The sequence below is a fragment of the Mchenga conophoros genome, linkage group LG5 (assembly GCF_057382185.1).
Source record: "Mchenga conophoros isolate Kocher_MC1m ecotype Shallow Benthic linkage group LG5, M_conophoros_male_GT1.1, whole genome shotgun sequence".
In the NCBI taxonomy this organism is placed as follows: Eukaryota; Metazoa; Chordata; class Actinopteri; order Cichliformes; family Cichlidae; genus Mchenga; species Mchenga conophoros.
The window spans coordinates 14,713,562-14,728,533 of NC_140530.1; the positions used below are offsets into that span (position 1 = coordinate 14,713,562).

At 41.4% G+C, this 14,972-nt stretch overlaps 1 protein-coding gene across 4 annotated transcripts in view; it reads right to left on the reverse strand.

Annotated features, from left to right (window-relative positions):
• plxna1b (plexin A1b) overlaps positions 1-14,972 on the reverse strand; it is a 182,985-nt gene that overhangs the window by 17,717 nt on the left and 150,296 nt on the right. For 2 of the 4 annotated variants that reach the window (XM_085273512.1, XM_085273510.1), the window contains exons 15-21: positions 14,721-14,857; positions 11,856-12,023; positions 8,971-9,064; positions 7,709-7,945; positions 5,787-5,930; positions 4,315-4,549; positions 1,018-1,160 (exon numbers count right to left, since the gene is read on the reverse strand). In XM_085273512.1, coding sequence (XP_085129638.1) covers positions 1,018-1,160; positions 4,315-4,549; positions 5,787-5,930; positions 7,709-7,945; positions 8,971-9,064; positions 11,856-12,023; positions 14,721-14,857 — 1,158 coding nt within the window. Of the gene's footprint in view, positions 1-1,011; positions 1,161-4,314; positions 4,550-5,786; positions 5,931-7,708; positions 7,946-8,970; positions 9,065-11,855; positions 12,024-14,720; positions 14,858-14,972 lie in introns of all 4 variants that reach the window. The other 2 variants (XM_085273511.1, XM_085273509.1) reach the window with 1 other exon arrangement.

A 14,972-nucleotide genomic window follows, 5' to 3' on the forward strand; every position in this document is an offset into this window, starting at 1 on the left:
GATAAAGGGACTTAAAAAGATTGAAAATATGATGAACTGGTTGTGAGTTATAGCTGTGCAATGGATTCATGAGTATGTTTTAAAACAGGATTTATCAAATGACATGAATAAAGAGCCACATGTGCTCTATTTTCTCTCCATGCATAATCATGTCAATACTCTTATATTTTCCACATGCATGTAGGAAACGGCACATTGCAGCTTTGAAAACCTGCCTACTGTTGAACCAGTTCTCTCTATCCTACAACCCTCACTGTCATCCCTTTTCCCTCTTCTCCTCTCAACGTAACTGGCAGGCCTCCCCTTCTCAGGTAAAGAAAGTGAGGCTTGAAGTAAGAATGTGAGCTTTAGGCAGTAATAAGAAATTGATCTGCCTGCTAGCGCACTATTGTGGCTTGTGATTGCCTGGGCCATCCAAATGAAAATCCAATGTTGCGCTACACTATCCCTTTGGAATACAGTTGATAGCACAAGCAGATAGTGAATTCCTCTAAAGCTTGTCTCTGTAGTCATAACCTTATGTGCATGTCAGTGCACCATGCATGCATTTTCCAGGTAAATGCGTGCGTGATACTGTAATGTACAGAGAAATGACAGTGGTACAGGTGCACCTTGCATTACAGTGTCCACAGCGCTTGAGTTCATGTTAGTAATAGATTGTTTCCTCTTGAGAAACGAACAATAGTAGAGCGGAGTGTGTTTTATTGAACATGTGAACACTGCTTTTTCAGGAGCCTCAAACAGGCTCAGTACTGTAGAGGCAATCTATCACTTGTGCGGAGTCTTAGTGGAGCTCAGACATTGCCCCTCAAAACAGCCACAAAACTAGAGTTTGTCCTGAGAGTTTGGACTTGAACCCTTCTGTCTGATATCTTGGACTAAGATGCAGTTTTAGAAGGTTTGGATTCAGATTGCCTACCTCTAACATGATTTTCAAATCTCACCTACATGAAATCTATGAAACATTCCCTCATCCTGTGTTTGTGTGTGTGCAGGGTGCTCTCTACTGACCCGTACCTCCATCTCCTTGAGAACAGGGTGGTCCTCAATCCCAGGAAAGAGGACCCTCATGGCATAGGTGCGGTAGTCCAGGAAGGGGATTCCTGCTCCATCCAGCTCCTGAGTGAGCTCATGGATGTCCGTCTGCAATTCTGCAAAGGCTGAGAAAAGAAACGGGAAATGCTTACAAATGTATTTTAAGTTCCAAAAGAGAGACACATTTCTCAAGATGAAATAAAGAGCAGACTGCCATATACAAGACTGTTTAGTTGATTTTGATGACACATTTGGTTGGAAGTGGTGCTCTGTGCAGTGTTTAGCATTGTCAGCACTAGCACAACACAAAGGGCTCATTTAAACACACTTAATGACTATGACTTGTCACACTTCTTTCTTATATATCCCAAAACAACCACTGCTTAATAGATGTAAAATACATCTGTTCATCTGCAAAAACATTGCGGAAGCATTTTCCTGGAAAACTGAGACATTCTGATTGGTATTTATTAAGTACTGGATGGGGTCGAATAGGATAAAAACGATAAAAAACAAACAAAAAAACTACTAAGGGGTAAAGCTGGGCATTAAAGATTTAAAGGTGTTTATTACTATGTTAAATACTTTCAATTTATATTTTTAAATAGTCAGAAATTGGGGAAAAAACATGCAGAAAAGAGAACCATAGTTTTCAAAATAATCACACTTAAGATCTTGGCTTGTCATGCCATCAATCTGATGTTTGGAAACATTCCTGAGGAGGAACAGAAAAAAGGAACATGGATGATATGAAGAGAAGGTGGAGGTGTCTCAAAGAGCAGCAGTGAAAAGCAGCCTTATGGGATCACTCTGTGCTAAGAGTGCAAAGAAAGAGAGAGGGAGAGATGGCTGATAGAGAAAGTATTCTGGAGCTGCTCAGTGGCTGGAGGGGAGTTCAGGATGCAGTTGCACACATGGCAAGCCTGTGAGTACACACACATTATACACCGCCACCTCTCATGCTTGTATTCCCGCACACACCCACACACACACACACACAGTTTTTCTGTTGTACCCCACAGCTGAACACATAACCTTGTGCCCAGATGATTTATGTGAACGCACATGTCAATGTTTTCACACTTTTTCCATTCCCACAAAGTGTGTGTTCTGACCCCATTCTGTATACTCCACTGGCTTCACGAGCCACATCTAGAGGGAAAATATGGGATCAAATCCATTCTCTCACACATCACATACAATAGTGTATACAGCTAATGGTTTTGGTGGACTGCCCCAAATCTATTTTATAAACATAAAACTCCCTTGAGGTAGAAAATATACAGCTATATGGTTCTATTAGCACAGCTCTGTGTGTGTGTGTGCGCCATATAGCATCATCCAAAATACACTAACACATGGAAACACAACTCAAACAAATAACGAAGCAAAGCCCAGACTAACAGATGGCTTGTGTCACCCTGTCCCTCTCTTCTAATCTCTTTTCTCCCTCCCTTCCTCCTTTCAAAGTGACATCTTAGAGGTCACCTTTCTCCCCCTTATGGTTACCTCCTCTTAACTACATCCTTCCATCTTTCTCTCATTTATCCGTTTAGTTTCCTTCTCCACCTCTCAGCATTATTCTACACAACTCTCTTTGCAAGCCTATAATGTTTTAGTTGATCTCCTGGCTAAGCCTTTCTTGATAGAAGGACTTTATTTCCATCATTCCTTATTCATCTCAAATAGTCCCTTCTCTCCATGTTGTCCTCTTATTTGTCCACCCAGCTCCGTCTGCCACTACATATTTATCTAGCATCCTCCATCTTCCCATCCAAGCACACACTCTCTCCATTTTGAAATTTGTTCTCCGATATTTCTTTTCTCTTCATTTTCCCACCCCTTGCATAATCTTCCTGTCCATTTCTTCTTCTTCTGCCTCCCATCTACTCCCATGACTTGTTTGCTATATTTATCTCCCTCACTCTCCTCCCACTCCAAATCTGCCCTCTTGTCTTCCAGACAGTACTGACAGAGAGGGACAGACGGGGTCAGGGCACATGGACTCACTTCTACACACTCCAGCCAATCACAGTATGACCTGCAATGTGAGTTTAGGTCTGTGTGATTGGAGGTAGTTGCAAAAGAGCAGGATGTAAAGATGCGAGCATCGGGTGAGATGAAGGAATAGCACGCAAAGGAAAAAAACAAACCACAAAATCATCCTCTGAACAGATGACTGACAGTTAAGACTCAAGGAAACTAATCAGATAATCCCAGGTTGTGGCCACAGTAAATCAATTATCATAAATCAGCATAAATAAAGCTATTGCGTACCAATCTTTTTTTTGTTTTTTTTCCTTTTTTACATTAAGACCTGGCTCCTACATGACCCACAATGCAACTTGGCCACATGTACTTTATCCAGATATTCAGGTGTGGTATTAAATCTCCCTTGACACTATAAAAATGCAACTGACCTCTGAATGAAAATTTATATTTTTATATTTAATAAAAGCACAACAAGTCAGTGGAATGAGTAACAATAAATTTATGACATACCTACTATATTTGACATTCACTAAAGAAATGCAACAAGTGAAGTGATCTCAAATTCAAACGCATTGCAATGATCAGAGTTATCAGTATTCCCCTTCCCTTTCTCCCCATCTGCTTTTCTCTCTCTCCTGCCAGACAAACCCACAACAGCATCAGCAGCTTCTCAATCAATCCATGCCGTCTCCAGCCAAATGAATATATGCTAATGTATTGGTGTGTAAGTTTCTCTCCATCTCTCCCCCCGGTTCAGCAGTTGCCAAACCACTCCTTCCTTACAATCTCACACTTCTGTGCCCTGTCTCTATCTAACCTCCATCTAGCCCTCCCCCTCTCAGTGTGGATGGTAGCGAGGCCAGCCAGGCAGCTCTCTCATGGGGTGGAGAGCCAACATCTGGTGGCTGGCTCAGATCAAAGTAGTCCTCTGGAAACACACCAATACCCAAGCTCGCGCATACACACACACACACACACACACACACACACACACGCACCGCTGCCACCTAACAGCGGAGGGACAGTTGGCAGTGAGAGTGAGGGGGAAATAGAGAGCGGGAGAGAGAAATGGATAGGACTACTGAATGGAAGTTGTTCAGCTTTTTAGGTAAGCTGCAGTGTGGGAGAGATTTGGGGGCATGGGAGTTATTTGTGAAGAAAGATGAGAGAAGTATGTGGGAAGAGAAATAGAAAGAAACAAGGAAATACCAACATAATAAAAGTGGGTTTTCTCGTTTTGAGTGGCTAGCATCACACCCCTGACACACAGGTTTTGTTTGGACTCACCTTCCTTGCACTCAAGGGCCACCCTAGACTCCAGGTTGTCCATCTGCAGCTGTAATCGCTTTAGAGTGCGGTCGGCATCCCGCGACTTCCTCTTATAAGCAATCAAAACCACAATGATAACCAGCAGGAGCAGTCCACCTCCTCCTCCAATACCAATGATGGCAGGCAGGGTGAGAAGGCTGTCTGAGTAGATCTGCAGTGTCCCTGGTGAGTATTCAAAGCCTCCAACACGCACCTACGAAATAGACACATTCAGAGGAGTATACTATTTTGCCTGGAGAGCAGGCGCATGAAAGACAGCACACACTTACTCAGAACAAAAGCAGATTGGTTGGGACAGTATGTGAAAGAGAGATGCTGCAAACTACTTTTCTTTTTATCAGCTAAGAAATAAATTAGCTGTGTTACAGGTTTGAGGAGCTATGTATGACTCTCGCACTGTGTAACTGAAACAATCACAAATGTATCCCACATGATGATTTTAGCCCTACGATACAATTAAAATGTATTTCAAATTTTATGTTGGCAAATCAAGTTGTGCTAAGTAAAGCCAAGGGCAGGCTAAAATCCCCCAAAACTCTTTACATGTCTGTCATATCTGTGCTTTGAGACAATTTTTTGGGAATGAGCAAAAGAACATATAGCTTTAGACACACACACACACACACACACACACACACACACACACACACACACACACACACACACACACACTTCTTGCTGACAGAAAATGGGAATTTAAAAACCCAACAACATTTGGATAGGTTTCTTTTCCTCTTCTTTATCCTCCTTTTATTTCATCTTTAACTGGCTTAAGTCTATGAAATAGCAAATAGAGGAGGGTAAAAATAGACAGACCTATCACATCCACTAGGCATTTTTTGGTTTCTATTGAATATCAATACTATTGAAATCTGAAGGAGGATACCAGCCAAAACCAGACTGATCAAAAGCCTCTAAGACATAAATACAGTTGCAAATGCTGCCAGCGTATAGAGAAGGGATACGTGTGTTCATCTGCTTGCAGCTATATGAATGGGTAAAGGAAATCTAGAGTAATTGAAGAGATTTAAGTCTGATGGGTGGGGAAGAAAGAATGAGATGAATGAATAAAAAGGCAGGAAGTGGATTGACATTAAAGAAGGGTGATGAATAGGCACAGTGGAAACAGCAGAGGGAACAGGGGCTGCAGCGGAAAATAGGAGAAATGTGAAAGCCAGATGCACCAGCAATGGAATGAATTACAAAAAAACCCCTAAATGAAGCAGGTTGATGAAATAACAGGTACTATTTAACACAGGATCAATATAACTTAGAGAGAGATGATGTTCAGGTTTTGTAAAGCCAAATCCTTAAACCTGAATGACACAGTGATCTGCTCAGATTGTGATAAGTCAGGGGTGGAAGAGAGAGAGACAGCGCGCAAACGGAAAACATTACAGAAATGTAGATAGACCTGAAGTTTCACTCACAGTGACTTTGTGTTCTCCGGTCAGATTAGGCCATTCGCAGAGCAGCTGGCTCTCAGACAGGGTGAGAATGCAGGGCGTCTCCCCGATCAGCACTGTGTAGTTCAGCTTAGCATTTCCTGGGGCTGCAGGAATTAGGTTACGACCCTGGAAACAGACACACTTATGTTACTTACACACAGTCAAGTCTATGGTGGTTGATATAAACAGAGAAACTATACAAAAGCAACATAGTTGGAGCCATGACCACGGTAAAACAAACACTTGTCTCTGATTGGCTCCGAGGTATATGTCAACAGTTCATCCACTGCCCGATGTGCAAGGTGCTGTAAAATGTAGGTAACCATAGCAACAGCACTTCTGATGCTGCCAGATAATACCTCTCAGAGAAACCAACTAAAATCACGAGTTAAACTGTCTGCAAATATGACTATTACTGTGATTTTTGTGAGGTCCCAACCTGTTTTCCTTTAATCTAACACACTAACACTCGTGGTGTTTTTTCATTGATTCAGCTGAGGGCTTACATCACAGCGAGCTGTCGAAAGACTCAAAAAAAATGTGTTGGTTGCATTAAAAGTATTGAGTCCAGTAAATAAATCTCTGTTTGCTTCTGTGCCATCTTCACCTACCCTTCCTCATGCTCTCCATGCTTTCCAAAGAGGGAGAATTAATTGCTGGAAAGTTTTGATGGACTTCTAATTTGTCTGCAATTATTTAATAGGATGCCATTTCTTTGCAGCTTATTTCTGCAGCTTTTTTTTTCCTTTTTTAACCAGGAGCATGGCAAGGCAATCAGAGCATTTCATTATGGTGATATTTAAAGTTACAGAGGAGAGACTCATGAATCTTAATTCTAAAACTCCACCCAGATTGGCTGAGAGAAAAAAGGTTTTAGTTTTCCATGAAATTGCGTGATAATTTCCTCCCTCGTTCCTGAAAGCCTTTGAAGTTCAAGGGGAGAGGTGACATGACAAAAGGCAGCATAAGTGGGAGGGGTAAATTCGCTCTGGATTCAAATGCGCGCTGCCTCTATGGCTTAGAGTAAACATGTCTATGAAGTCTCTCTTTAGAAGTTATCGTATAAAATCTGCGCAGGTGGCACAGCAATGCATGGGCCCACTTTATAAACATTATTTCCCTTTGCAACTGATTTTGAAAAGCAACTTAAAAGCAACTCTTTTTTTTAAAAAAATGTCTCTAAAACACAATGGAGACAGCAGGTGGAGAAATCACATCTCTCGAAGCTGACACATGTAAAAGAACGACGTGTTGAAAGAAACGCGAGAAAAAGGCGAAAGGGAAGAGCCTATACAGAAATGTCTGGAGCAAATCACCTCAAATGCACATCAGTGTCTTATCAGCTGCACTGGAAGCTGACTGGGAGGCATCTGGTTATATTTTTTCAATATCTATTTGAGAGATTGATTTGTTAACACTGTTGACAATACTCGATATTACTAGCACACTGCTACATGTATCTGCCGTTACTGTTTTCTTGTATGTCAAGTGAATGCCAGCACTCAACTAACCTTTTATCCTCGAGTCCTGGGATATGGGCACATTAATCCCTCACCTTTAAAGGGTAACCTTTCGTAAAAAGCTTTAATACTAAATAATTACAAACTCAATTCATAACATATTTCTCCACCCATTCCAGGTAAACTATGTGAAAGAGGAGACACAGGCACAAAGAAAGTGATGCAAGAAGAGACCGATGAGGCTAAAACAAGATAGAAAACATTATTAGAATGACTCAAGAACAAAAAGAGGCATAAAGAAGACAAAGGGTTTAGTGGAAAAAAGAAAAAAAAAAGTCAAGAGCAAAGTCAAGAATAAAAAGACAAAGAATGTGATGGATGTAAAGTAAAGTCAGGCTGAACAAGGCCAAAACAGATCAATGCTAAGAGCACAAGGCAATTTACCTTGAGTATGAGTGGTGAGCTGGGCTTCAGCTCCAGCATGCCGGTGGGGCTCAGAGGTTCAAACACAGGGTCCGGGTGGTAGCTAAAAGTCTCGTTTACCACCAGCAAAGAGCGCACGTCATCCATGACAAAGCCAATCTCATCAGGACTGCTGCCCACATCCGAGAAGCCCTTGTCAGATCCAGCCACAGAGGGCGCCAGACACACCATTACGGTGTTGTTGAGGACCGTACAATTCTGGTAAGAGAACAGAGTGGGGACAGGTGATGAATAAATTAGGAATGCAGGAGGAAAAAAGTAAAAGGAGAAAAGACCAAAGAAAATGAGAAGAAGTTCAGATTGAGAGGGTGATTTATTTCCTATTTAACAACCTTTCTACTTTGTTTAAAATGCCATTTTGGAATGAAATTAAAACAGGTAATTGTTTTAATCTTTGAATAAAACATATGTTAATTCAAGCGTAATCAATAATATTTATAAGAGCTAAAACACAGGTATATGGTGTGAGTGATTAAGTGTCTCAGTAATAACATAATGAGGAAGAGGCTGGTTTAATAACATCAGTGTTGTAATCAGTGTTGATATCATCTGGAAATTTGCCGCGGGGCACGACACTTAAATCAGTCACCGTAGAACAAATTAGACTGTAATGGCAGAGAATCTGGAGAGGTCAACCTGGAGCTGATAACACAATACAGCAAGAGAGACCTTTGCTGATAACGCAGCATGTCATAGCCATGCATTATGTGCCATATGACGCATACTGAAGCTGGAGGCAAGACATAAAGCACAACTGTTTTTATAGATCAATAGATGCATTAACCAAGAAAAATAAAAATGGTTGCAGAGAGGTGAGACAAGGGAACAACAATGGATATTGTTACTTTTAGCTAAGAGTGGGAGTGGGAAAAAGGTTAGCTAAGCCCCATGGTGCTAGGTGAAGAGAGGGGGATTTGCCAGAGCTACTTTATTGCTGGTTGACATTTCAAAGGTTAAACTGCTAAAAGGAAATTCAACATCAAAAACAAACAGAAAATGGGCCCTTGGCTGGTTGACCGATGGGTCAGGTGTGTGAGTCTGTGTCCCAGGAGTGTGTGTGTGCGCGCGTTATCACCTTTTTTTCATGGATAAGGAGAGGGAGCCAGCATCAAGACAGTGTGAATGAGAGACCTGCAGTCTATATGGGCTTTAGTCCACCTTACTTGTCCAATCAATGCATTTATAATGTGAAATAAAGTGTTTACAGGTGTGCAAGCACTCACATTTTCCGACTTGGCAGCTCCGTACTTGGCTCTCATTTTCGGCTCCTTGATGGTGGCCAGATTAGTTCCAGTAATGGTCAATTTGGTTCCTCCACTAAAAAAAAAAAAAGAAAAGAAAGATGAACATAAAGTTAATCAAGACAAAAGGAGAAAACAAACAACCAATAAAAATATAATACATTCTCTGTGGGAGCAAAGAGTGCCCTCCAGTTGGTGATTCGCCATTTGCCACATAGTCACTCCTGCTGTAGTCTTTCACTCACTTAATCATGGAGGCTGACTTTAAGGAAATGATTTCTCTGATGTTCAAAGTGTGTTTAAACAGCTACACAGGCTGCAGTAAAGAACAAGTAACTTTGTAGCATTACACATGAGAACCTGAAGCTTCTGGCCTCCCAATACCAGCCTGAGACCCAGGGGACGTTATCAGAGTGTACCGAAACTGCAAAGCGGTATGAGATATACATGGCAAAGCAACAGTGTCAGTGATCTGACATTTTCTGTAACCTTTACACCTGTGACCTATTCAGATCTATGTGACGCTGAATAGTAGAGACATAGCTAATACGGGTGTGGGGCCTATTCCCCTACAATGCCTTCTCGTCAGCCTCTGCTGGCCTGCGATGCTGAACTTTATCTGATGTGAGGTGTTCTGACAGGAGCTAAATAAGTTAGCATACAACTAGCATAGAAAGCTGGAGTAGAGAAGCAACACACAGCTATTGTGTGTACACAAAGACACACGCATAAAAATACAAATCATATACTCAATCATATTTCACACATTTTGCAAAAGGCTAGGACTCAAAAAAAAGAAGTGCCACAGCACTGTTTAAGTGAAACTGTTGAACAGGAAGCAAGTGCAGGTATGGAGGTGAGGGCAGTCTCGGGGCCTGAAGTAACACTATCCCTCAGAGGGTGATGGGGCTTGAGGAGCTAGGAGGACGAGAAAACTGCCTGAGGCGAGAAAGTTTACCGCTTTTCAGAGACTTAAAGGTACTAAATGAGGCTGAACAGTGTCTGCTGTAAAAAGTGGGCAAAGTTATTTTTATGTTTTACAGTTAGTTTCACGTGTTGATGGAAGAACAGAAAATTCTGTTGTCGAGGTATAAGGCAACGCAAAAAAGTCCGTCTGCGGTAAGACTATTTCTATGAGGATCATCATTTCCATAGATATAGTGCAAACTACATGATGTACTGTGTACACTGTCCTACTCTGTGTAAACATCCTGTAGTGTCCTGCAACTGCTACAAAGCCATGTATGTGTGCGGTTAATCCAAGAAACTCCTCCTGAAAGAGTGAGAACAAAAAACTCTGTAGTCAAATTTGTGAGAATGAGCACTCTTTGCAAGAGCTCCAGGAAGAGGGTCACCAAAGGGGACACAGCGACAGCATAGCTTGATAAATAAAAAAATAAAAAAATGAAAAACACAAATGGCCCAGAGAAGCATGCGACTGCTACTCTGGGAGCACTGACTGAAACACCAAACACAAGCCGATTGTTAAGGTTATTTAGCCCCAAGGCTGACGACAGTGCCTTCTCCTATCCTCAACCTTTCATTCATTCCACTCCAAATTAGACTCCTTTTCCACTCACACCTGTTTCACATGATGAAAGATTTAGAAGTAAGAAGTGGAGTAAGAGCTGATACTTCAAAATAAATATCTGAGATATAAGATAATTTACTATGCCTTATCCTGAAAAGCTTTTTATGTGAACTGTCTGCACAAAGTACAGTTACTTTTGAAAAACAACTTAATACTGACAAATCTGAACGAAAGGCGAACATTATTTAACTTGCTGAGCATCTTGGAGCAACTGTGTTTAGATTATGAGATGCAATGTTTATTGGTTTTTCATTCAGGATTTACTTTTGAACATGTTTTCAGAGCTGTAAATGAACTTTTATTTAGTCATTTTAATTAAAGCAGCAGGAAAACACCTACCAAAACTTACACATGTGACAAAATAATTGGAACCACTACAGTACGTTTGAAGTAAATGAGAGAGTCAACAGTGTGAGTGTGTTTTGGTGTGTTTGCTGGCTTCATTTCTCAGCTGAGAAGTACGGGAGTTTCTAGGTCATGCTAGTAAGCCCATTAGCATGTGGACGCTTTTTTCCCCCCTCTCTCTCCACAACACAGCTTGTGTTTGAAGAGGAAATCTTCCTGTGGCTATGTAGACTCATTTCAGTAAGTCAAGTAATATTTACAGATACATCTCTGCTGCAGCTCATCAACTAGCAGCACTGCATCAGGAGTCTCCTTGACTGCTGTTCCTGCACTCAAAGATTTGCTTTAGAAACATAAAGATAAACTGAATAAATAATATGTTTAGAAAAGTAAAACAAGTGTGACAACGGTGAGGGAATACGCTCTCCACAAAGTTCACATTTCAGAGTAGTTGAAAAAAAGCCAATAATTTGCTCTAGTCATCACCGGTGATTAATAATGTATTCATGCGTTTGTATTTGTTTTGTTCTGTAGCTCTAGGTTCATCAAGCAGAATTGCAGATAAAACACTGTATTGATATAAATTATAGATAAGGAAATCATCACATGATATGCTGATGCATTATACAGTGAATGTTTGATAGTTCGCCATATGAACGAGTGAGCAAAACATTAAAAATACAGTAACTCATGACAATACACCTCCATTTTCTAACAAGTGCTCTAAAATATTCAGTGTTTATCACCTTCAGGGTTGGAAGACACTATGTAAACAATGAGAATTAATTGATAACTCAAATATAAGACTGCATTGTCTTTGCTCTTCTATACAACACAGAAAAACAAAAACAAAAAGACAAACATGAATCCAAAATGTTCAACTATGTTGTCCTGGAAGCAGCACAGGGAAAAGCTCTGATTGGTTCCTTACCTGGCGATACTCCAGTCAGGCTCGATCTTCAGGATAGTAGGATCTTCTGTGTAGCTGAACTTGACCTCTGGGTTTCTCAGCTCAGCAGCATTTATGTCCACCATGACAGGTGTCTGGCCCGTGGCCTGGCCTGCTGGGGTTACACATACTATCTCCTTGGCGCTCCGCCTGAAAGTGAGGGAGATATAAGAGAAGACAAGAGAAAAGGAAGTCACAGGCTAAGGTGTGTCTCATAGTGATTGAGTTAAAGATTAATACTAATAGTTCCTGGAAACAATGAGTTTTTAGGCACCCCAAACAGAAAAACACAATTACACAGGAAGGAAACTCTTGTTCATCCTTTTAATTACTTGTAACACAGACACGGCGGTGACTGTCATACATCCACAAGGCCAACATCTTTCAGTCTGTCCAGCCCTGGTTTCGTCAGCCTGAATCATACACTGTTGTACTTCAAAGCCCTCACACTCTCCCTCTCTCTGTCCGTCTCTCCTTCCCTCCTTTGCTTTCTCTGGCTAACAGATCTGAAGTGGCAGATCAGGCTGGTTGTCTCTCTGTGTGATGTAACTCCCTCCCTTGCAGACAGCCAGCCAGCTGTGACCTGCTGTGAAACTTTGCGCTGCTGCCAGAAACTTTGTGCTCCACTCCACTGGCTCATTCCACTTTCCCCTCCCCATCGAGGGAAGACACTGCTGGAAGAGAAGCGGTGGGGATGGCAACCTATGTGGGCATACCTGTGTACGTGCACAGTGTGTTGATCAAGTGTACTGTGTAGAGGGTTTGTGAATTTCCATATAAATGCTGTTCACAGGCAGAAGATTAACACTTACTCGGGGTGTAAGTATGCTTTTTGTGTCAGTCGACGTCTGCCAACGCCCTACAAAGCACTCAAAGAATGTGCAAAAGGTTGCGCGTATGAGTGGTGCAGACACGGAGGCAGGTGGGACAGTATGAAATTTTGAACATGAGAAGAGCAAGCTGATCTGTACACAGATCCTCCCCCACTATCCGCTGTGGAAATAAAATCCACATAAAACAGAAGATGGAGAAGATGAAAGAACAAAAATCCATTTTTGCGTCTTTACTGGGATTTCGGGTGGGGTTTGGCAACTGAACAAGAACGGACATATTGGGAGTCTTTGTCCCAGGAGGAAATTTTATTTTATTTCCTTTTACAGGGTCCTCAGAGGGAAATGCTGCTGAAGAGGGGATGAAGACAGATGGGAAAAACTGAAGGACGAATGGAAAAAAGAAAAAAGAAAAAAAAAGGTTTTTCACATTCCACTAGTGCTGTGTTTCCATGGAAACAGTTTTCACAACGCTGTCACTGTCAAGAGTGCCAGTGGTGCCGCGTACGTATTTTTGACAAGGTTGCGGCCACACAAAAGAAGCCAGAAGGGGACACAGAAAGGAAAAAGGAAAGAAAAGGGGTTGCACAGGGAGATAAGAGGATGAGTGACTCGGGGTAAATAGGTTTTGATTAAAGCAGAGGCCCCACTGAATACAAAGACACATTAAAGAGATAGACTCAACCAGTTCATTACTTTGGCCATAAAGGTTATTGCTGCTCAGTGAATGAAAGGCCAAGACTATTATGTTCACCTTTCTCGGGATGTGCTACAGAGCTTTAAATTGGCCTCTACTTTTGCTTTTGATATGATATAAAAAGAACTTGATGGGTCCAAGCTTATTAGTTTAACCTGTCACTTGTTGCCTAAGAGAACGGAACCACTACAATAAAAAAACACCACTCTAAAGCAAAGAAACAAGAAAAGTGGAAACAAGGAGTATTCCTATACCACTTCCTATCTGACAAACATAACCTCCATAAGGAAGCTTCCATCAGATAAACCTTTTCAGTATATATGCGATTGTTTTAGGGAACTAACAATCTTTTCTGTGATGTTTTCTTGTGCCATCTGCCAGACACCATACATGATTGGATTTAGTTCAGAGCCCAGTTTTTTGTGAGTCTGCCAGCAAGAGACTCAAAGAAACAATGGAGTTCTTGGCTAGGGGAATTAGAGTCATATCAAATTGGATCAATGTCTCCTCTCCTTGAAATCCAAACACAACCTCTTGCAGACTGAGTGACAAGTGAAGATAGCAGAGAAAGATCATTCCAAAAACTAAAAAGAGAAAAATTACATATTTCAAACATCGGTTCAAAGCAGCAAAATGTAAGTTACCAATTACCAGCAACACCATATCATTCCTTTTAAATTATAGTCATATCTTTGAGAAAATGTGGGCCATGCACTTAAGCCATCCACAGCAGAAGTGAACAACGATATCGGCTTCACTGGGAAAGGCTACACTGTCATCCTGCTGGGAATTACAGCACTGCAGGTCATCCTGTTACTCGCTGCTTTTGCTAGTCCTTCACAAATCGAAGGCACTGACCAGGGAAGAATGTCATACATTAAAAACAGGGAATAACTACAATTACTAAACGCAGCAAACGGTGGGAAAAGTTGGCAAAAAACAGTAGCAGATGTAGGCAAAATATTCTGCATTACATGGCTATTATTTGTCTAAAGAGCAGAAATAAAACAGCTACACTTTAACCCAGTAAATCAGTAGTAAATCTGCAAACATTTGTTACAACATCTTGAAACGGTAAGGCCAAATGGTTCCTCTTCACTGTTTGGAGAGCTTTAATCAACATGGTCCCCTGCCTCCACAGCAGCACAACACAAATTTAAACTGTCATTTTCTTAGAAAAAATCAGCCTCTATAAAAACCTTACATAAACAAGAGTTCTGTGACTTTGTTGTAAACTGCCCCCCCAAAAAATCTTCAGGTTGAAACACTTGAACTAAAAGAATATACTGTAGATACTCCAAGCACTCTGGATTAACTCACCTCTCGAAACGGCAGGGGTGAAGTCCAATCTTCACAGACACAGCGCTGCCCGCGTTGAGATGACTGCCATCAATAGTGATCCTTGTTCCTCCAGATAGCGGCCCGGTGGAAGGATGGACTCGTGAAAAATATGGGGACTAAAGAGGGACACAGACAGAGGCCGAGCAAGTTAAGCATCACTTATCGACTGGACTGTGGCTGCCAAATACATGTGTTACAATCATCCAAAAACACAGTTGTAATATACATCAA